Source organism: Polypterus senegalus, chromosome 5 (genome assembly GCF_016835505.1).
Source record: "Polypterus senegalus isolate Bchr_013 chromosome 5, ASM1683550v1, whole genome shotgun sequence".
Classification (NCBI taxonomy): Eukaryota; Metazoa; Chordata; class Cladistia; order Polypteriformes; family Polypteridae; genus Polypterus; species Polypterus senegalus.
This window is the reverse complement of record NC_053158.1, coordinates 126,610,154-126,633,579: the sequence shown is the minus strand read 5'-3', so window position 1 is coordinate 126,633,579 and position 23,426 is coordinate 126,610,154. Positions and strand designations below refer to the sequence as shown.

At 35.9% G+C, this 23,426-nt stretch overlaps 1 protein-coding gene and 1 long non-coding RNA gene across 2 annotated transcripts in view; both read left to right on the top strand.

The window, feature by feature from the left end:
• Window positions 1-233: 233 nt before the first annotated feature.
• LOC120530000 lies at window positions 234-1,517 on the top strand. Its single transcript, XR_005633862.1, has 4 exons — window positions 234-255; window positions 353-371; window positions 459-522; window positions 612-1,517. It is a non-coding gene; the product is annotated as an uncharacterized LOC120530000 (long non-coding RNA).
• Window positions 1,518-10,499: 8,982 nt separating this feature from the next.
• The window catches only part of zgc:112332 (uncharacterized protein LOC553712 homolog), a 34,879-nt gene continuing 21,952 nt past the window's right edge, over window positions 10,500-23,426 (top strand). Inside the window, exon 1 of the mRNA XM_039753314.1 lies at window positions 10,500-10,632. Coding sequence (XP_039609248.1) covers window positions 10,619-10,632 — 14 coding nt within the window. The 5' untranslated portion in view covers window positions 10,500-10,618. The remainder of the gene's footprint in view (window positions 10,633-23,426) is intronic.

The window sequence follows — 23,426 nt, the reverse complement described above, 5'->3', positions numbered from 1 at the left end:
AAAGTTCATATCAACTTTGTTTTTAATATATATTAATATAATATAAATCAATTTTGACAAAACAAATTTTATCTGTAGGAAAATTGCCTCTAAAATAATGCCAGGTAGCTGGAAAGAACCACAGAAGAAGGTAATGTAAACATAAATATGTGTTGCTAGTATAAGACAAAAAACACACACACATATCTCCTTTACTAATCACCTCTTAAATTGATAGAATCTACCCAAACAGATTGACAGCCTGGACTGCTCAGGGTAAGTGGAGGACACTTTGCCAGCAGTAAGATGTAAATGTTGATTTAAAATAATAACTTGCTTTTTTTTAGTATGCTCTCTACATTACCACTGGAAGAGCATTTGATTTCAGTCAGGTCAGTGGTTTAAGTGTAATATTTGTTTGAATATTGTGATTTTTTTTATTCATAGAATTTATTGTAATTTCCCATTTACATTTTTAGGAAGACATGCCAAAAATTAGAAGATGGTGGTGTCATCTCTTACTTCGCAAAGCCAGCATTAAAGGTGTGTAACTTTTCAAGCTTTTTTTAAAGGAAAAGCATTTATAAGAATTTGTCAGCTTACAGTATTTCTAAATTTTTTTTATCTTCCAGCCAAGACATCGGTCTTCACTTTCCACACGAGAAGAAGGACATTCTGTGCCCCACGGGCAGTGCTTCGTAATTATCAGTTGAAAAGTTTTCTGACACTAATTTTATATATTAGAACTTCACAAAAAGACTTTGACCAACTGGTCACACAGCAGGTCTCCGGTGAGGCTGTCAGTAACTTGTGTCTCTCGTCAGCCCTGTGGTGTGTCAGTGCCGTTATGGGGGCAGAGAATGGTGGTCTTAAAAATGAGTGTTTTGTGTGCTTGTGCTCTAACTGATTTATTAAATGGCAATTATTTCTGCTTCCAGCAATTCCAGACAAGATAGGAAAGAGCAAGGACTTTTCTCCCCCACCCTTCTTTTCCATTACTAAAGAATATGAAAATGTTGACTGAATTATTTATGCCAGTACAATCATATTCAGCATATTTATGGTTACATTTAGTTGTTAGCAAATTGTACCTCACAAAGGCACAGTCCTGTCAGGTATGTAGTGAAATGACTCTTATGGCACAGCCAATGCCTTAAAGGTGATGACTTTCTTTTTCCTTTTCAATATCATTCAGAAATCAACCAGTCTAGAATGGAGTGATTGTTTGCTTCAGGTAAACACTTTCCATTATGTATAACTTTTTAGATGTAGCATTTCTATTGTAATATGTTTGGGTGAATGTTTCAGCAGTTTTTAAAGCATGCTTACTAAACTGGGAACAATTAAATTACATATTATTTGAAATGATGATATTTGAAATGATGAATTTGGCCTTCACAAGTGACAATGCTGTGTAATTGGACTCTTTGTCTTTCAGGGACTCACTTCAGTACAATTCCAGTAGACGTTCAGATTGAACTGAAATGGGTCTTACAGCAATGTATTAGTAAATAAAAATGAATGCTTTTTTCACTACAGAGCACTTAGTCATTTTGAATTATTTGTGCACTTTCTGAATGGTTTCTAACTAGACATGACATTCCCTTGAAGATGAACTGCTGTGGTTGTACACTGGAGTTTATTTTTTTCTTTTTCACTCCACCTCATGCCTACAGGCAGTAGAGACAAAAGCGAGAGAAATCAATTGAGCTAAGCATTCCTATGACATGCTGTGGTCATATTGGTGTGTTTATTTCATAAGCCAATTTGATTGTTCTTTGAGTAAAAGTGGAGTTAATATATTGATATTCCTAATAAAGTACTTGGCAGTATTTTTTTTTTCTTTTTCATAAAAAAGTCTTCATTGATCCAAAACATCCTAACTGCTTGTGACTGGCTGGATGCAAACAAAGACCAACTTGTTAGGACAAGAATTCTGGAAATGGACGAGGATGAAGTTACGTACACAATTGAAAAATAAGAACAAAGGGGAGACGATGAAGAGACTGAAGAAGTCATGTCCACCTTCTTATTTACTTTTGAATGCCTGAAGGACATGAACTTTTTTCTTGATGAGATACAGGTTAAAAAAAATATTCCCATCAGTTGCTGCTGTTCGACAATTAGATTTTTGTGTTTATTTTTTTCATGTGGAAAAACCTACCGTGATGTCATTTTGTTCAGTGGATTTGATCAGTGATTCACTGTAAAGAAAAGTGGGGATGGACTGGCTTTCTGACCTGCTTCAATAGTTCATTGTCTACTGAAATGACCAATGTAATGGATGGAGGACACAGATGGATGTCCCAACTGGGATTGTGTGCTTTATTTCTTTAAAATAAATTCATATTTGAACCTGGATCTTATGTGTGTGTGTGTGGTTGTGTGAAGGGTTTGGGTGCTAAAATGCCCCCCACAGGTTACACTCCCCTATGTGGTTATTATAACAGTGTGTTTTGATACATCACTTTAATTTTCAAAACCTATACTGTTGGCTTGCAAGTTCAAGAAGGAGTCTAATTAAAAGCAAAAATTAGTTGGGGGAAAAATGTACAGCCCCTGGGACTGAATATGGGAACTACTGTATGAAACAATGCCATGTTACAAATCAGGATTATTAATATATATATATATATATATATGTGTGTGTCCGGACACCACACCAGCTCCATCATTAAAAATGCTGCTGACATCACCATCATAGGCCTGATCACCACCAATGATTAAATGGCTTGCAGACAAGAGGTCTATCTGCTGACTCAGTGGTCCCAGGACAATCTGACCTTTCATGGCCAAAATTTAAGGAGCAGGTCATAGACTTCAGAGAATGGATTAAGCTGTGGTTTGTTTTTGTGGGGTGCTGTGGAAATGGTGAGCTTGTTTAAATTTCATACAGTAACAATCACTGATGAATTGAGGAGGGAACAGCACGGTTTGCCTATTGACAAGTTCACCAATGCCTTCCTGAGATGTCTCACATGTGCTGTCTGGAGTCCATCTTCACTGGCGGCATCACATCCTGGTAGGGCACACACGCGAGGGTGGTGAAATGCCACAAACTATTACTGGCACCCAGCTGCCTTCTGTCCAGGATATCTAGAAGACATTCTGCTAAGATTATTACACACTCAGCCATTCTGCACAAGTGTTTTTCTTAATCCTCCCTTCTGGCAAATAGTAAAGAACCAATGGCGCTAAGTATGGCTTGAAAGAAAGTGTTTAGTTAAAGAGTTACTGAACAGCCAATCATAATAAGAAATGTAAAAAAAGACTAGGTATAAATATTTGTAATATACCTGAATATATATCTCTACTGTAAATTGTATTCTATATCTTTGTTGTGTTTTATTATATTATCACTGTTCTGGAGAGGCATGACAGTAAATAACAATATTATTGTACTGTATGCACAAGACAATAAATACTGTATGTTTAATGATGAGATCACCTCGGGATAATTCCCTGCTGAAAGCACACTGTAACTGATCCACTATTTATTATTAGTAGTAGTTGTAACAGTTTTTGATATTTATAAAAATTTTACAAAGACGACTCAAAGACAGTTTGAGTTTATGTTGGTATAAGTTGGGTCTTTGCAATCAACTTAAATGTTGCACAAAAAAGGTTTAAGAACAATCACGATTGTCTCAAACTGAAAAGTTAAAAAATGTAAAATTATATAAAATCTACTGGCTGTCACATGCCTTTCAATTGATATGGACATGACATCCAGTATTTCACACATGCAGCTTTTAGTAATGAAAACGTTGATGGATCAAATCAATAAATAAATGACTGTTTCCTAAAATGTTTCCTTGTCAGTTTTAAAACTAATTTTATATGTAGCGCTGTTTTTGAAAACCTTCTAAAAATAATGAAGCTTTATTATTGTTTCACATGTGTATAATTTGCTAGTGGGAATATAAAATACATTTATAGATTGAAAATCTATAGGTATGAGTTTCATGAGGCACATTCCGTTTGAAACACTGGATAGTAATAAGATTTGTTACTTTTACTATAATGTAATACTTCAGGGGAAAACGTAATGAACAACCATTCAAAATAGTAAAAAAAAAAAACAACATAAAACTGTACTTTATATCGACGAAGTGTTAGAATCATGAAAGAGCTTAGAATGATTTGATAGCATAAGTATGAAACTGGAAGTCATTTATGTTTGACCAGATAGAAAACTGTTGTAATTTGTACAACTACAGCATCTACAGCATTCTGTACAACGACCGCGTCAACACTGTCTCGCAGAGGGCATGATACGAGTGATGCTGGGAAAGGGCGTTATGATAAATTGCGTCATTACATGGGTGTGTACCATGTTGTGCTCTGAAGGGCGTTCCGTGACTGAAGCTATGGGCATTCCGTGATATGGAGGGCGTTCCGTGAGGTTTGCAGTCTGCAGCGTGACTCTGTGAGAAGGGTCCGGCTGCAGGTCGCAGACTTGGCCTTCCACGCCCCTAGCCTTTCACTCTCCCGGCCTTCCACACCTCCTGCCTTCCACAGTCCGCCCCACAACCGACCACAGTCCGTAGAAAGAGATGGAGAAGAGCTGCTGTACAGTTTTTCCAATTCGAAAAAGAAAAGGAGCTGAAAACGTTTTCCGACACGGAACAATGGCACAGCAAAACCAGGTATGGACTCACAGAATAAAAAGCGCAGTATATTTAAAGAAACTGCAGATTCATTAAACAAAACTAATAAGTTGTACGATTATATACAGTATAGCGAATCCAAGTGTTCTCTGTTTATTGTCATTACTGACATGTCGTATTTTTAAGCATATCGTTTTAACTATTTTTACCCCTTGTATTATTTCTTTTTAATATTTGCCATATTATTTCATCTATATTAACTTTTTCACTTATTTATGAGATGTTATGTAGAGAATCTGCAATGTTAATGTACAATATGAAAGGTATTTATATTTATCGTCGTCGTTAACGTGTGTTAAATTTCTTATTTAACTTGATTTTTCTGTAGTTAAGTTAGGTATTTATAAAAGCACGTTAGCGCTTTCTGCCAAATTAGTATTGCATATTATTTTTGTCTTGATTTCCACAGTCACATTTCTCCATAAAGGCAGAGAATATAAAAACAACTTTGATTACATTGAATGAATCAAAGTGCCCTCTTTGTAAAAAGCAAGGAGACCACAGCATCCACATTGTCAAGTATGCAGGTAGTGTATGTATGCCAGGAGTGTGTGCTTGCAAACAGTACTGACGTTTAGATTTCTGAACTGGAACTTTTTTAAATACATATTAAAAAGCTGAGCATTTTCCGTTGTTTAGCAGGTTTTGCTATTTACAGATGTGACACAAGGTGTGTAACAAGTGGGCAATTCCATTGTTGTTTTTGTTTAAATGACATTGTCAACAGTTTACTGTATGTTAGTATTTAATATTTTTCTTTGACTATTTTTTTTTACCCCTTATATTAGGGCTTCCCTAGTGTTTGGTTGGTGTGTGTGTGTGTGTGTGCCCTGCGGTGGGCTGGTACCCTGCCCAGGGTTTGTTTCCTGCCTTGAGCCCTGCGTTGGCTGACCCTGTAGGTAGGATATAGCGGGTTGGATAATGGATAGATGGATGGATGTATTAGGTCCTTCTAAGTCAGATGAATGGTCATTAATGGGAAATTTCCATGTTGATGGTATGACCATTTCATATTATAATTATCTTTTTTTGTATGTCTGTATTTAATGTTTTGTCCAGGTTTCCAAAGGACCATTTTGTGGTGTCTCTGTATTTCATCCTCGTGGCCCGCTTCAATTTTAATGAGGTGTGTCTCAACTTTAGTCCTCTCTTCTTTCATTGCAGTATTTGTATAGGGAGGACTATATCTGGTTGCTGGTTCACATTTTTGTCACCTTCTACAATTTGTGTTGGATATTGGTGTTATGTTTAATTTATTATATTTGATTTTTTTTTTAATTTCAGCATACTGTCAATAGTGGTTTTGAAGTTCCAGAAACGCCTACCTTTCAAAATCCAGATATTTTAAATGTATGTTAATAATGGTTTGCATAAATATCTTTGTAACATTAAACTCCTTTTAACAACGTGACTCTGCTCAGTTCTCTTTAGAATGACATACCGGCTTTGAGGAAGTGGTGCTGTAGAATGTTACTTGAGAACACCAGCATCAAGGGGTAAATGAAATTTAAATTTCCTTTAATAACTTTTATTCACTTCTGTGGTAATGTGGCAAATAAACTTAGCCATATTGTAAATCAAAGGCAAATAGACAAAATGTTTACCATTATAAATTTAGTGCTTCTTTTTGAAATCACTGAAATAACTGCGCACATTGGACTGAGCGAGTAAACGCCTTTCTAAATGAAGGCCAAGAACCAAACAAAAAATTAGAAGGTACAGAAATAATGGACAGCCAGGACAGGGTCATTTATTGTGCTTATTCTTTTGGTTCTTTTTAACATTTCCTTAGGTAAATATTATTTTCTCTGTTTTCAGGTTTAGACTTTATTGAGCCATTAAGAGAAGACAGAGTAAAGACTTGGCACTACATCTGAAATGAAAAAAAAAAAGTCTTGCTATTCTGTTCCATAGCACTGCATTTTGAAGGTTTCAGATCTTTTCTTTTAGAAGAAACATCAGCCTCCCTTCTCCAACATCCAGCGCAGGGCACTGATGAGCAGGTACAGACACCTCAATTTATAAACTTCCATAAGAAAGATGTTGTTAATGCTGGCTTACAATGCCTATGGTATAGTGAATAAAATGTATAAAAAGACTTCATGCTTGTTTCAGATGCCGACTGTTAATCGTTAAGCAGTAGAAGTCAAAGCCCAAAAGACTAACAGCCTGTTTTAGATCTTCTGACAAACTATAGTGCTAGTACAACTCTTAACGGCCTTAAAACATTTGAAATACATTACATGCTGTGTTAATAATAGTGTATGGTAAGAAACATTGAAGACTTGTAGAATCTGTGATCGAAAGCAGTAATGTTAATAACCTATAACAAATTAAATATACTGTACATTATTTTTTTTTACTTTCCTTACATTCTTTGTAAATTTGGAGGAAAAGGCTATAAGCTTTATGATGACCATTTAAAGAATTTTCTTTCTTTCTTTTTTTTTTTAATAAAATGTATTACAGCAACACAGAATCCTTCAGCATCTTACCGAGGCAGAGAAGTGATGTGCTGAGAACATTTCTGTGTTCAGGGGGCACGTCTCACTCCCTCATTACTGTCAATGGACAAAGACAACATTGAGGAGGCCCTTCAGAAATCTGATTTGCTATCTGAATTTCCAGAAGAAGAGGAGAGGGAATATGTCCTTAGACCCTTCATCATCCTTTATTTCACATATGGAAGACATGCATCTGTTTTTAGATAACGTGAGAGGAAAAAGGAAAATGACTGTGTTTTGTCCGAAAATGTAACAAACATACATTGATCAGTTACAACCTACAACTCTTGTTCTATATTTTATATATTCTTTAACTTTTTGTAATAAATGTTACAAACCAACTTCAACTTTACAGTCTGTTGTCTTAGTGTTATGTATTAAAATAATTTTTTATAAAGCAGGGCAAGGCAATTTTTATTTCTAAACCACATTTACAACAGCAGCCAGAACTGAACCAAAGTGCTGTACAAGAAAGGGTAAAAGAAGCAGTTCAAATACACTGTATGTACACATCACAAAGCTGCAAGAATAACCAACCATTACATAAAAGATAAACTTAAAATACACATACATACATATTTCTAATCATGAATGTACGTGAGCAGGGTCAAATGGCAGCAAGAAGAAATAAGATTTTAACGATGACTTAAAAATGGCCTGTGCTGGAGCAGACCTAACATAATAAGGTGAGCCATTTCAGAGAAAAGGAGCAGCCACAGCAAACATTCCTCCTTGGCACAACTAAGAGCATCGGGCTGGTAGACTGCAGGGCTCTTGTTGGCACATACAAGTGAAGAGGTTCCAAGAGGCAAGATGGGGCTGATCCATTCAAACATTTGAAAACAACAAATAGAATTTTAAAATCAATTCTGAAATGGACCAGAAGCCAATGAATCGAGGTCAGTATTCGTGAAATATGGCCACACTTATGAGAGACATTCAATAAGCAAACAGCAAAGTTGTGCAATAGTTGTAGGTGTTGTAACAGGGTGTGACCAACACCTACATACAAAGAACTGCAATAGTCCAAATAAGATGTTGTAAAAGCTTGGATGACCTGTCATAGCTCACACCTGGGCTTTATGATACATACTGTATATGGCAAGGGATCCAAAAGCAACATCAGAGACACTCAAACTTTCTTAACTTTTGGACAACATGATCATAGTTTTATTATCATTTATTTTAAAAAGATGCATTGCCATCCAGGTTTTTATATCATTCAAGCATGCATGTAGGGTCTGTATTTTCTCGATTTGATTTTAGTGGCAAATATATTTAAGTGTCATCAGTATAGAGAAGCCATACTTGTTAACAATGGAGCCTAAAGGTAACATGCATATCAAAAAGAGAACTGGTCCAAGAATGGAACCGCACAAGTAAGAGGAGCTACAGAGGATGAGAACTCACCCAAATGAATAGAAACGCTCCTATTTCTTAGATAAGGTTTAGACCATTAAAGGGCATTACCTTGGATGTCTACAAAACTGTTCAAGGCAGGATATAAGAATCATAAGATCCACGGCATCAAAATCTGAGGTAAGATCTAGCAGGACAAGAATGGCAGAACCTCCAGGATTAGTAATTGGGAAGAGGTCACTGTAAACCTTTAACAAGGCTCTTTCAGTGATGCAAGAACATCTGGATCTGGATTGGAATGTTTCCAGAATACTATTTTCATCTAGAAATGTTTGAGTTAGGACAACTTTTTCTAAGACTTTAGATAAAAAGGCAGTTTAGACATTGGCCTGACACTTGACACATTAGAGGGTCCTTATTTTGTTTTTTATAATACGTTTCTGCACCACAGTGTGTTTCAAGGCAGCAGGAACACAACCAGAAATCAAGCTAGCATTTATTAAGTTAACAATACTTGGTCTGACAGAATCAAAAAACCCCTTAACTAATCGAGAGGGGGACACATGGGGCAATTTGTAGGATTCAGGCATTGCACCAAATCAGACAACAGAGATGACGACACACACGGGATCAAAGTGGTCAAAGACAGCTGAACACACTATGGAAAGAGATGAATCTGAACAAGCAGTGAAACCGATGACCTAATAACGGTAATCTAATTTACAAAAAAGTATATCTCCGTTCGGAGAGTAAGTTGGGGTATGCGACAAATGAAAAATTCCTAATACAAGAAATGGTATATGGTGATTAAAGGATTTAAAATCACTAAAAATGAATTTGTAATTATTGCATTAACCCAAACAAAACATTTTTTAAGTTGAGTTTAAAATCTGTTAATTCAGTTCCAAAATAAATAAAAAAGACAGTTTACGGAAGTGCAACTTTTAATAATGCACATTTTTACATTTCTTTAGAAAAACAAACGATATAATATCTATTAAGCAATTTAAGAGATTTGCTTCACTTTTTCTGATATAAGTACATACTTATAAGTAAGGGTCCCAGGGAGAACAATTATGCATCAAAATTAAAAACCAGGTAAACGGTTGAAAGTTTAATAACTCCACTTGAAATTTATCAACATTATAGCAGCAGCGTAGAACAAAATAAAGAAAACACAATTCAAGAAAGACAATGGAAATGAATGTACCCATGAACTGTATTAAGCTGGATCATTTAAATAACTGTTCAATACAAACAATTTGAAAAGTTTCTTTTATTGAGAACTCGAAAGTTTAGACCTTCATTTTCATGCCTGTTGATTGTTATGTTGTGTTATTGATCATCATTTATTTTGTAACATAAATTAATGTCATTAACGGAATTTTCCTATATTGAGCGAGGTTCCAGAAATAATGTCAGACATGCCATTTAGTAAAAAAAATAAAAATACTTTCAAATATTTTGAATGATAGAATGCATTATAATAGCAGTTAGAGCAACAACATTCATATTTAGTATGGTGTTTCCTTAATCTAAAAATGTTACCCACTTTCTTTTAGCTATATCGAATCCTGACTCATAAATTATAAAACTGTTTTTTGTTTGTAAAAGTAAATACGAGAGTAATACCATAAAGAGAAACTCGGATTCTTGCCTTGAGATTGCAGGAAGTCATATCGTCTTTTAGGGTTACATGGTAAATCAACGTTAACTACAGTAGTTTTTCAACGAAAGCGATGTGACAGAGGACGGACGCGAATGATGGGGACGTGGTGAGGAAGGCAGGAGGCGCGGAAGGCCAGGGGGCATGGAAGGCCAGGGGGCGTGGAAGGCCGAGTCTGCGACCTGCAGCCGGATACAATTGGACTCTGTTGCAATATTATGGAAGCCAGAGGGTGACGTAATACCTTGCTCCGCTACTGATTGGCTGGGCGTTGACCCTTCAATCTTGGAAGGTGGTGCTAGAAGCCGCGCTGAGCGTCGCTAGTCTGAAAGAAGCAAAGTGTGAGAAGGCTGTAGAGCTGCATTTAGGCTTTATTTACTGTGCAGTCAGAAGAGTGGAAAAATTCAACAGCATCTGATCTTTAACTCTCAAGTATAACTATGAATTACTTCAGGTGAGTTGACACTGAAAAAGACAGAAAGTAGAGGTTTGAATTTTGAGCCAAAGTGGGTGCGTTATGTAAACGAAAAGCGACATTCAGAAAGAAGTATTCAAGCAGCGTAACGTTTCCAGCCTTTTTACATTCTTTAATGTTACGAAATTGTTTGCTTACTTTAGTTTTCCTAATTAAACGTTGTTTACCTGGATTGATCATCTTAAGAAACTATTAACTTGTAGGCAGCAATTAGTCTTAATTAAAAAAAAAAATGTTTCGCCATATACCAGTCCCGAAATCAATAAAGTAGTTGTTAATCTTTTCAGTTGTAATCGTGTCTCGTGTCACTTACGTATAGAAGTTTTGCAATTTGAAACTGTTTCCGCATTTATTAAGTAGAACGACTGAATCTCTGGGGATCATAAGAAACACCGCTGTTCAGATATGCGAAACGACAGTGTTTTTATCGTGTACTGTATTTGAGAATGGACCAGTGCGTGCATGTACGTGTGTACTTTGAATCGATCATATACTTAAGCAACTAAAATCTCGATTGACATCTTTTGAGTATGTACATATAGGTGGGCAAGAGCCTTAACCAGTCAATTTTTTGCCACTTCGCTTAGTGCCTCTAGGACTACAGTCGGAGTAAGGAGAGGCTACCAGGATTAAGTGGTTATGAGAAGATGCCAATAAAATAAAATTTTCTACAATAGTACTTCGCTTGTGCGGGAAAATTCTGAATTAGTATAAAGAGACATTTCATATTATTATTTATTTTATTTGCAATTTCTTTTTATGTGATGATGTAGCAGATTTGCTAATTTTAATTAACTGATCCTTTCACAGGTTTACGGAAGCATCCACGCTGAAAAAAAATAAGGACACTGAAAAAAAAACAAAAAAACTGTCAAGATTAAAATTGACATTTTTACTTTATTCTTGACATAACTAATGTAGAGCATGAAATGCTTTGTGTTAAGCGTTCCCCAAGCCATGTTAATCGCTACGTGCTTCTTAAATGATTTCCTTTATACTAAGGGGAGGTGCAAGCAGCGATCACCACACAGAATACATTAATTTCATGATATTCTTGCTCCCTGAACATTTACAATGCTAAGATAAATACTTGATATCATTTTCATGATGAAATGCATTAAAGCATGCACTAATCATGTGGGAGCATGGTGGTATAGAGGTTGCACTGCTGCTTGACAGGAAGGGGGTCCTGGGTGTACCCTGCCCTGAGTTTGCATGTTTTCCTTGTGGGTTTACTCAGCATGCTTCAGTTTCCTTTCAGCCATGTAGGCAGTGGGGTTTTGTTATGCTCTATTGACCCTGGGGTATGTGTGTACTCGTATTCACCATGCAATGAGCTGGCGTCCCATTCTGGATTTGTTCCTGCCTGGCACACGATGCTTGCTTGGATGGGCGCAACCCTGAATGGATGGCATAATTTTAAAAAATTTCATTATACATTTTTAAGTTCTGAACACTCTGTGGTCTAAGTTTATAACTAGTTTTAATTTCACAAAGACGTTTATCGTGTGGTGATTGGTTATGTGGCGAAAGAAAAAGGAAAGATAGGAACTGGGGGATTTGGTACATCAGATGGAGACAGCACGAATGCAATAAAGAAAGCCTGCTCAGAAGAACACTAATTGAATTCTGTGTTCGTATCTCCTACCACCAGATCATGAACCCAACATTTACACAATATTTATGTTAAACCTGAGCGATACCCATTCATATACAGTTTTTTAGAGCCTCGTCACACCTGCCATAAAGTTCTCCACGCTGAACGTACACCTGGTGATCCCTTACTGCTAGTGAGCAGCACTACCACCACACCACCGTGCATGTTTAATACCTGCTTTAATGCATTTCATCATGAAAATTATATCAAGTATTTATGTTAGCATTCTAAATGTTAAGAGAGCAGGAATTTCATGAAGTGAATGTATTATGTGTAGCGATCGCTGCCTGCGCCTCCTCAGTGCAAGAGGAAGTCAGTTTAAGAAGCGCGTAATGATTAATAACTAGGACGGGGAACACTTAACACAAAGTATTTAATGTGCTACATAACTTATGATGGGGTTTGAGAAAATCTAGTAAATTTAAATATTTATTTTAAGATGAAGTTTAATTTACGACATTCTACTTTAATGACAAAATAAACTACGAGAATGAAGTGGAAATGTCAAGTTTAGTCTCAACAAACGGCGAGCATAAAGTGGAAATGTCGAATAAAGTCAACAACTTTATTCTCAACATTTATTTATTTATTTATTTTTTTTCTTCACTGTATTAATGAGGCTAGCAATGGCCGTTGGCATTATTTTAAAGCACAAAATTTCTTTATTGCAGTGTGGCATGCTTTTTTCTTTTTACTTTTTGTGTCATTGTGAGCAGCCCATTTCCATTGTCAGGCAGGGACAGATTTGATGATTTGGGGCGTAAAGTAAAGATAGGAAAGGGATTCAAATCAGTCCCATTGTACACCCTTTTCTGTACTTATTAGTACAGTATAAGGCAAGGTGGGCTAAATTGTCAAAAATTACTCATGCAGTAGTTTGCATGTAAAATGTAGGTGTGTTTATTAACTCAGGGAAACTAGCACAAATGTTAATGGCAGATGTTACGATTGTGCCAACAATTTATTGTTAATATGTTTAAGACAGGTATCTGTTAGCACTCTTCCATACTTCTTTCAGCAATTTTCATATGTTAAAAGACCTGCTAACAACTGAAAGTGGGGCCACATAATGATACCATGCTCACCATAAGTTTGCAGAGTCTTGGAAACAAATGCTGATCAAAGAAATTTTGATAAATCGTATTTTAAGTGGCCCTTCTGCCCAAAAGTTCAGTCATTTCAGCTGCAGGACTTCATGCATATTGTCCACATTAACTGCAAAAGCAGATAAAAAATTGTCTTGTGATGCCCAAAGTCCTGAAAGTGAAAATCAAATTCACAAATAAGGTTGGCAACCTGAGCTGCTTGTGTGGTGAGTCCAGGAATAATCTGTTTTTGTTTGATTGCTTTTAACCTTCTTTCACATTTGTGAATAGCAGTATTTGTACTGAATTGTACACAGAGCCAGAGTTACCCCTGAAGTTTTGCTTATGGGGGGCTGCTGCCAATTATATCTATCGCTGATAAAATCACCACATGCAAACACATATTCTTAGAGAAAGCATGCAATACAAAGACAAGTAAGCCACAAAAAACAACACATTTACCCCTCTATTGTCCCTATTCCATTTGGTTGGTATCTTATTTTAATTACTTTTTGAGTAGCACCTCTTGGCAACTTATTACATTGATAACCAGTAACTGCAGCATTATCTTGTTACGAGCACTTCACAAGGGCCACAATATTAATTGTGCTTCTGCTAGCAGCCCACGGACTGATGTTTGCTGTAAGAGGTAGAGCTATCATCATTAGCATCAGAAGTTTATGATGCTATGGAAGTGGGTGTTTAATCCTTTGATGGTGGCAGAACATCTATCCAGTTGCCTTTTATTCTCCTTTTCAGTGGCATTTGTTGTAATATTATTAATAACCCCACAAAAAAAATACAAAGTAGAAATAGTACAAGTAGGAAAAAAATTCTACAATAGTAGTGATGTTGTGTTGAACTTTAGTAGGAGTTCTTAAACCTTTTAATCTGCGGACCCACGTTTGAAAATTGGTACCATCCATTTTCCAAAAGTGCTTATTCAGAGCAGGGTTGTGGGGCACCTGGATTCTTTCCCAGCAAGCAATGGCCACAAAGCAGAAACAACCCCTGGCGAGGGTGCCAGTCCATCACAGGGTGAACACACGCACACACACACAAGAACAACGTCAGCAACACCAGTTCACCTAACCTACATGTCTTTGGACAGAAATTCTTAGTGTAAGCTTTAATAAAGCTTAGAGAAAAAATATTTTGGTGTAGATTGAGGATTTAGGACTTTTGAAAGGATAACATGATGATCACTTAACTTGGTCACTTGATTCATGGCATCGGTTAAGGAATGAAGTACTGTAGTTCAAATCTAATTAATTGATGCAGTTTTTTTCTTAATCTAACATTTTTAATGAAGCTTTTTAAATTATCTCTACCATTAAAAATACATTTTTCTAAATGAGATTAAAAATAGTTTAGCATACCTTGGTTTCTGTTTAACAATTTAATTAAAATTTATTCATAAAAATGAATGCACTATTTGTATTTTATGCAGATGATATGAACTGTTTAACTCTGCTGACACTGTACTGAATATCTACTGCTTATCAAAACCTTTTGACATTTTCTGGTGTTCTTACAGTTGTCAGTGGTCTAACAATGACTTCCTTCACAACACTAGTAAATGGACATTAATTGAACCACTTTATATGTCTAACAAGAAGGAATTTCTTCCTCGCCAAGGCAGGTTAAACTTCGTGCAAAATCTTCTTTGCACCTCTGTTACAGATTTAAATACAATGTGTGCTGCAAAGAGCAGTTGGTCATGGTCACTGAACTGCATTTAGCGTACAACACTGCCACGGCACTATATATCTATATATACTCCCACCTAATTCACTCACCCTTCAAAACATCCTGAAAATCATCACATCCTTTAGTGCTCCAATTATTTTCATTTTGACATTTCAGTCTAGCAGTCCCACAGAAACTAAAGCTGTATGTGTTTCATCGTTGCATTGTTTCACATTATGCTGCAATAAACAGTAGGCTAAAGAGGAGGTGGCATATCGCTCCCCATGGTAACGCATCATAATCATGTCTGTGACCCAAAATTTAAGAAGCACTGAACAAGAGTGACAGTTTTATACTCCTAGATAAATAATTGTTCATGATGTGAACTAACAAAGAACAGTGCAGCAGAGATTAAGAGGGCAGTGATTTTTTTTTTTAGAGCATTGACAATATAATCGGTTCAAATTATAGAATACAGAAGATATAAATGGAAAATTCAAAGTAAATCAAAAGATGTTCTTATGGTTCCAGACAATAAAATAATGTAAATGCATTACTTAATACATGAGAAATGTATTGAAGTAAAGACTGACCTATGTAAATGTGTTACTTTTTTAGAACTATATGGGTCTTTGTTTTTTCTTTGTTTTTTCTACTAATAAACAATTCATTTTTGATATCACTTGTATAATGTTGACGGTTTTTCTGCACATACAGTATTTTATATACAAAAAAGAAAAATACATAAGATTAAGTTAAAATGGATACAGGTGGGACTTGTACCACAGTGTTGTTGACTTGCAGGTAGAGATACAACCGCACTATTCTGTAACCTCCATAAACTGGCACTAAAATTACCCTTTTTTGAGTATTAAATGTGAAATACTGCTGTTTTCTCAGATTATATTATTAAATTAGCATTTCAGTGTGGTTGAATTTTTGTGGGCGTCGGGATGATGACATTGATGCAATAGTTGCAGATATTTTACATATGACTTTAAAATAAGTGGTGATTTGTTTTTATTGTGCCTTGTTTTTAATTTTGCCCAAAGTCAACTTTTATTACTTGAATTTCTTGGTTTGACAATCACTAAAAAACCTAAGTGAAAAAGAAACATTTTGGCTTTTGTCAAAAAGGCTCACCAGCACTTCTGCTTCCTCAACTGCCTGATCACGGCTCGCACATCTCCATCTGTTCTCAGAAACTTCTATAGGTACACAATGGAGTTCATCCTCAATGGCTATATCACAAGAATGTGAAGCACTGAGGAAAAATTACTGGCACCCAACTGCCTTATTTTCAGGACATATGTAATATTTGCTGCCTTAGAAAGGCAAACAGTACAATTAACCAATAACAACAACATTTACTTCTGTAGCACATTTTCGTACAAAAAATGTAGCTCAAAGTACTTAACAAGATTTAAAAAAATTGCAAGTAAAAATTAAAATAATAAATTACTAGTAAATAAGTATATTAATAAATAAAATAAGCTGATTGGAAAGAGAATTATCGGTATACAGCTTCAAGGACACGCTGTCTCAGCCACTGCAAAACGTTTTAAAGCCTTTCCTGTATAGATCTCGCGGTTCAGAAACAGTTTCATCCCAAGAACTTTAAATGCACTCAATCAATAGCACCTTGTAGAGCTGTTTGTACTTATAAGTACAATCACCCCACTGTAAACTTGCACTACAGTTATAATATCGCACAACTTGAGCCACTTTATAAAGCGCATATTTACATATGATGACGATATCATTTTTAAGGTGAAATGCAGCAAAATATGTTTATTAAATTATACAGACAAAACTTTAACTTCATTTAAATAATCTATATTCTTCACTGGGACTGGCGTTAAGGATAGAATAATTAAACATGTACTACGAAGATATTTCAATGTTCCTTAAACGTTTTGAAGAATTGGCGCTAAGCTTACAGATGGCTTTACTTCTATTACAGAGCTGATTGTGTGGCGATCGGTTACTTGGGTAAAGAAAAGCACTGACTGCAGTGACGGCTACGCCAATATATACTGAATATAACACAGAAAGAGAAAATAACAACACAGCTAAAAACGCAGTGAAAAATTTCGGCAAAAGTTAAATGCTTGTGTCATGAGCACGAGGCGGCTATGCAGTGTCTGCAACGCATGAGGCCATCCACTGTGCATAAGATACTTTACTGACATTGGCGAAGGAGCCACCGATTCTTCCTCTGCCCTGTGCCATCTGAGTACTGCTGCAATAAATGATTTCATCGAAGTGAAACACGTTTAATAATGTGCTTTAACTCCTATAATCATGAAAATGATATCACGTATACATCTCAGTATTTTAGTTATTCAGAGAGCTGTAATATCACGAATGTAATGGATTCTGTGTCCAGTTGGAGGAAGAGAGACGGTTTAAGAAGCAAGTAGTGATTCACACACATAGGCACATAGAAGATCAAATACAAAACAAAGCATTTAACGTGCTACTTTAATTACAATGGGATTTGAGAAACTGGTTAATTAAACGATTTTAAGATGAAGTTTATGATGTTCTACTTTGATGACAAAATAAACTACGTGATTAAAGTGGAAATGTCGAGATTGAAGTTGACATTTCGTGCTTTTTCCCCCACTGTGTGCCTTTTTTTCTCTGTACCCTAATAAGCTTTCATATGACACTCAGACAGTGGGCTACAACTCGCCTTTTCATGGTGACTCTGATATGTGACTTCTTTTTTATTTCCGGGACTGTGCGATGTTGTGAACGTGGGCTTTCAAGTTTCCCCAACACGCTATGTCACTCGATCAACTTCCTTTTGTTGATTATACCACGGTTTATTTGAACAAATAGTATGTTTTTCCTTTGCCTCCACTTGGTATTCGCTGAAATTCTTATATTTCCCCCCGTGCTTTTCTTTTTCCCATTGTCTTTTCACAGAAGGCTGAGTTTAAGGGCGATTTATATTCATTTGCTTATTCAAAGAGGCGTAATTCTGGGAGGAGTTGGGGCGTTACATAAAGTGGGTGCACGAGCGTTAGTTTTCACGCTGATCGGGATTTATGTAGCGGAAGAATGTGGAAGTTGATGCGCACAGATTCCTGCATCTGGATTTTTCTGTCGCGTAAGCACATTTCGGCTTTTGTGTTTACGCCATGTTATAGTGCGAGTTCTACACACGGCGTTATACATGAGGCCCCTGCTCCGCTTGTGTAAAAAAAAAAAATGCACCCGTTCTTTCGTCATTTTGTTGCAGCATATCAAAGACTTGTTGATAATGTTTTCTAGACTGAATATACAGGTATATAGGCTTTTCAATCAGCACAGGTGCGCGCACATTCATCTCAGATGATTAGATCCAGCTAAACTTATCTACTACGCGGCTGCGTTTGAAAAACCGACTTATCTCGGATGAGCTTCATCTGCATTGACTCATCCAAGATGAGGTATCTGATTTCGGATGATTTAAGCGATGTACGGAAAATACCCCCCAGGTCTGATTCTCTGATCACATGGCCAAGAAGGATAGAAAGATAAAAAAAACTTTAGTAATTGAGATGATGAAGAAAAATCTCTTCAGGGGTTCCAAGGTCAAAAGACTGCCAAGCCTTCAATGGGCATTCTACCAAACAAATATGTTTAGGTTAATAATGATTGCAAAACTAAGAGGTAAATGATATTGTAATACATAAACATATTAGAATTAGAGTTAAATGCATCTATGGAAAAAAAAACTAGTGATCTGTGCTATTAGCCTGGCCTATCTTTATTATTATAGTATTCTACTTTTTTCATGCATAGTGGCAATAGCCTATCTAATCAGTTATTTTATGTTTCACTCTTGGAGTAATAAGCAGACCAGTTTGATCTAAGATTATGAGTGGGAATATAAGGAGACATTCACTCCAAAGTAAAAGAAGAAACAGGCTTATTCAGAGCTCTGTATACCATTAACATTATTTTAAAATCAGTCCTAAAGGACATGGGTAACCAATGCAGTGATGCTAAGGCTGGTGAGATGTGCTCAGATTTTCTTTTGTTGGTTAAATTTCTTGCTGTTGCATTCTAAGCTAATTGCAACTGATTGATGTCTTTCTTAGGTAGTACTGTTAGAAGTGTGATACAGTAATCTAGCTGGCTGAAAACAAAAGTGTGAATTAATTTTCAGCATCTTGTGATATTTTAAGAGATCAAACTCTAATTTCTGAACAAAATAAGATGGCTGTTTTTTTCCCATTCTAGAATACAACTAAGATATTGGATCAGAGGGTACAGAACATCAGGGTTGTTAGATGTCATAGATAAATAAAGCTGCAAGCTATCTGCATAGCTGCGGCATTTTCAAGATAAAATAGTATAATGGGAGCATGTAGATTGAAAATAACATTAGGATACTAGGACAAGAACAGATCATTGAGGTACACCAAAAACAATACCATGGACCCCTAAATTACAGTCACCACAACTAACAATCTATACTAATAAAAGACAAAGTGCTCACTGACTGACTGACTCACTGACTTATCACTAATTCTCCAACTTCCCGTGTAGGTAGAAGGCTGAAATTTGGCAGGCTGATTCCTTACAGCTTCCTTACAAAAGTTGGACAGGTTTCATTTTGAAATTCTACGCATAATGGTCATAACTGGAAGCTATTTTTCTGCATATACTGCAATGGAGTTGAGCTCGAGTTTCGTGTGACATCATCACGCCTCTCACGTAATCACGCAGTACGTAGAAAACCAGTAAGAGCTCCAAAAACCGCTGATGAAAACATACGTTATATAATTAAGAAGGCAGCGAAACAATTAGAAGCGAGCGGGTGACATATAAAACCATATTCAGTGGCTCACGTGAACTGACGCAGTGCGCAGACAAAAAGCAACAGTTCCAAAGAGTGCTGAACAAAAAACCGAATTACACTGCTATGCTCAAATAGACAAACCACATGCCGTGGCACAATAATAGAAGCTTCGCCTCTAGCGGCGGCGTCCGAGGTTCAATTCCCAAGAGGGGATGCACTGAGTATGTACGCGCGCTTCACGATTCATTTTAGCCTCGCATCCCCTTGGTTTGAGACGTATGAAAAAATATGCGGTTAACGCAGAAAGAGAGATCACCAATTAAAGCTTTATGAATAATGGATACTTTATTCGCGATCAATGATTGTTTTGGTAAAGCCATACTCAGTGTATTCATTAGATGAACGGTAAAAAAGTAAGAGCGAGGAGAAGGTAAGTTATTGAGGCATGCAGGCTCGATGTACTGTAGTGCGCGTCAACTCGATCTGAATTGCGCGATCACATTTGAAAAAATATATCTTTTCAAGTTCTATTTAGTCCATATGTGTCAAACTCAAGGCCCGCAGGCCACATCCGGCCCGGCGTGTAATTATATCCGCCTGCGAGATCATTTTATATATTATTGTTATTAATGGCCCGGGGATATGAAGCGCTGGTAACACAATAAACTACAGATCCCATAATGCAGCGCTTCAGCTGCCTTGCGAACACTTACCGCGTTAATCAAGTCTAGCTTATGATGCTGCAAGTTATTGCGAAGCTATCCCACACGATGCCAAAGAGAAAAGGTGATTCTGAACATAGAGCCTTTAAAAACCGATGGGAGGCTGAGTATATGTTTACTGACATTGCCGGTAAACCCGTGTGTCTAATTTGTGGAGCTAATGTGGCTGTAATTACAGAATTTAATCTAAGACGGCACTATGAGACAAAACATCAAGATAACCTGAAAGATCTGAATGCAATGCACAAGATACAGAAAGCAGAAGAGTTAAAGAAGAATCTGACACTTCAGCAGACGTTTTTACCCGTGCAAAATCACAAAGTGATTTCAAGTGAAGCTATTTTTATGGGAGACACAAATGCACCAGTGCAACTTGCCCCACTTTCCCTGTTGCCAAGTAATGTTGAACCAAGTCGGCACAACGGTGTTCCCAAATACGCACTTTGCTGATAAACTGAGCGCACTGTATACTGAGTTCGCGCGGCGCTTTGGTGGCTTTGAAGAACAAAAAAATAATTTTCAGTTGTTTCGCAACCCATTTGCCGTCGATGTGGATACTGCACCTGTGCAGATTCAGATGGAGGTGATTGAGCTGCAGTGTAATGGCACACTGAAGGCAAAGTACGATACTGCATGGCCCGCACAGTTTATTCACTCCATTCCAAAAATGCTCCAGCTCCGTCTACATGCGGCTCGAACCTTGTGCATGTTTGGTACCACATATCTGTGTGAGAAGCTCTTCTCAGTCATGAAGACTAACAAACAGCACACAGGAGTCGCCTCACTGATGAGCACCTACAGTCCATCCTGAGAATCTCCACAACACAGAACCTCATACCAAACATAAACGAACTTGTTGCCAAAAAAAGATGCCAGGCTTCCAGCTCTGATAAAATGACATAAGAGCAAAGACAACTGAATGATTTGATTTGTTATTGCTGAAAAGAACAAATTTTATTTATATTTCCAGGGTTTGTTATGCACCATGTTCATATTTGAATTTGTATAATTTTGACAGGATATATTTTTATGGAAAGCCAAATCTTTTCGGATATTTAAAATTTAAGTTTATTTTTTATATAAAATTACATAAGAGTAAACGTTCTTTGTTCTTTTAACGTTTACTTTATTTCTAACTTGTATAATTTAGACAGGATATATTTTTATGGAGAGCAAAATATTATAAGTTATTTAAGGTTTGAGTTGATTTATTCCGGAATAATATTCTGTTGACTAAATAAAAATTCCTTCTATTTAAAATTTAAATAAAACTTGAACAGATACAATAGTTCATAATATTCTGGCACCCCCAGCAACAGTTGCTCGCACCCCAAAGACTATATATATATATATATATATATATATATATATATATATATATATATATCTATGTATATATATGTTTATATATATGTGTGAGTGTGTGTATATGTATATATGTGATATGTATGTACATATATATGTTTATATATGTGTGTGTATGTATATATTTTTGTATTTGTGTGTATATATGTGTGTATGTACATGTGTGTGTGTGTATGTAGATATATATATGTATATACACTGTATATGTGGATGTATGTGTATATATATATGTATATATATATATGTGTGTGTATATATATATATATATATATATATATATATATATATATATATATATATATATATATATATATATATGTATATATATATATATATATATATGTGTATATGTATATATATATGTTTATATGTGTGTGTGTATATGACCACAACACTCATCACTCACAACAGTGACAAAACAATTACATGGACAATCATGTTACATTATTTTCAAAATGTTTCCTTTTCTTTTTCATTGCTTCTTTAACACACTACTTCTCCGCTGCGAAGCGCGGGTATTTTGCTAGTGTATTATATTATTAAAGATTTTAATCAATTTAAGACACTACAAAAGACACGCACCCATTGACTAAAGCAATTAATAAGAATACTGTGGTCCGTGGTGTTAAATGTTGTATTGTTAAGTCTAAGGAAAGCAGAACCAATATGTTGCTTGTGTCAGCACTATCTAACAGATCATTAACTATTTTAACCAGTGCAGTCTCTGTACTATGATATTGTCTAAAACCAGACTGAAAAACTGTTTTTTCTAGAATTTTACTTAAGAAAGTCAGGTTAGATATATTTATAAAATTGTAATTGACCGATGAGTCAAGATTATTTCTGTTGAGCAGGGGTTTAACTGCTGTGGTTTTCAAGGATTTTGGAAAGACCCCTCTGTCTATTAAAGACATAACTGAGTCAAGCACAGTCTCAATTAGCACATAGGATACTTCTTTGAAAAAGCCCTTTGGGACTGAGTCAAGGACACAGTTGGAAGGTTTAAGTTACTGTAAATGATTATTCAATGGAGTCTATTTTAATGAAGACATTTACTGCATTGCAGTGAGAATCAACAAGGTTTGCTTTTAATATTTACTATTATTTAAAATATTATTTTATGTTTATACATGGTGAAAAGGCTTTACTTGCATCACTACAATTTTTGGAGGTATTCTATTGACTGAGCTGGGTTTAGAAGATGATCAATGGTTGAAAATACTACTCTTTGATTTCTGTATTGTCATTTATAACTTTAGAAAAATAGGACTGCCTCTGAAATGGACTTATGTGCAATATTAAGTTATTTGATCCTTAAGTATTTCATAAAAGAATTCAGTAAATTAATAAACTCTTGTTCTTTGGGGTCACATTGTTTATATACATAAATACTGAGATCACCTTCTATTAAAAACCTGTCATAGTATATTATTATAGATAATAACACAGTGATTCCT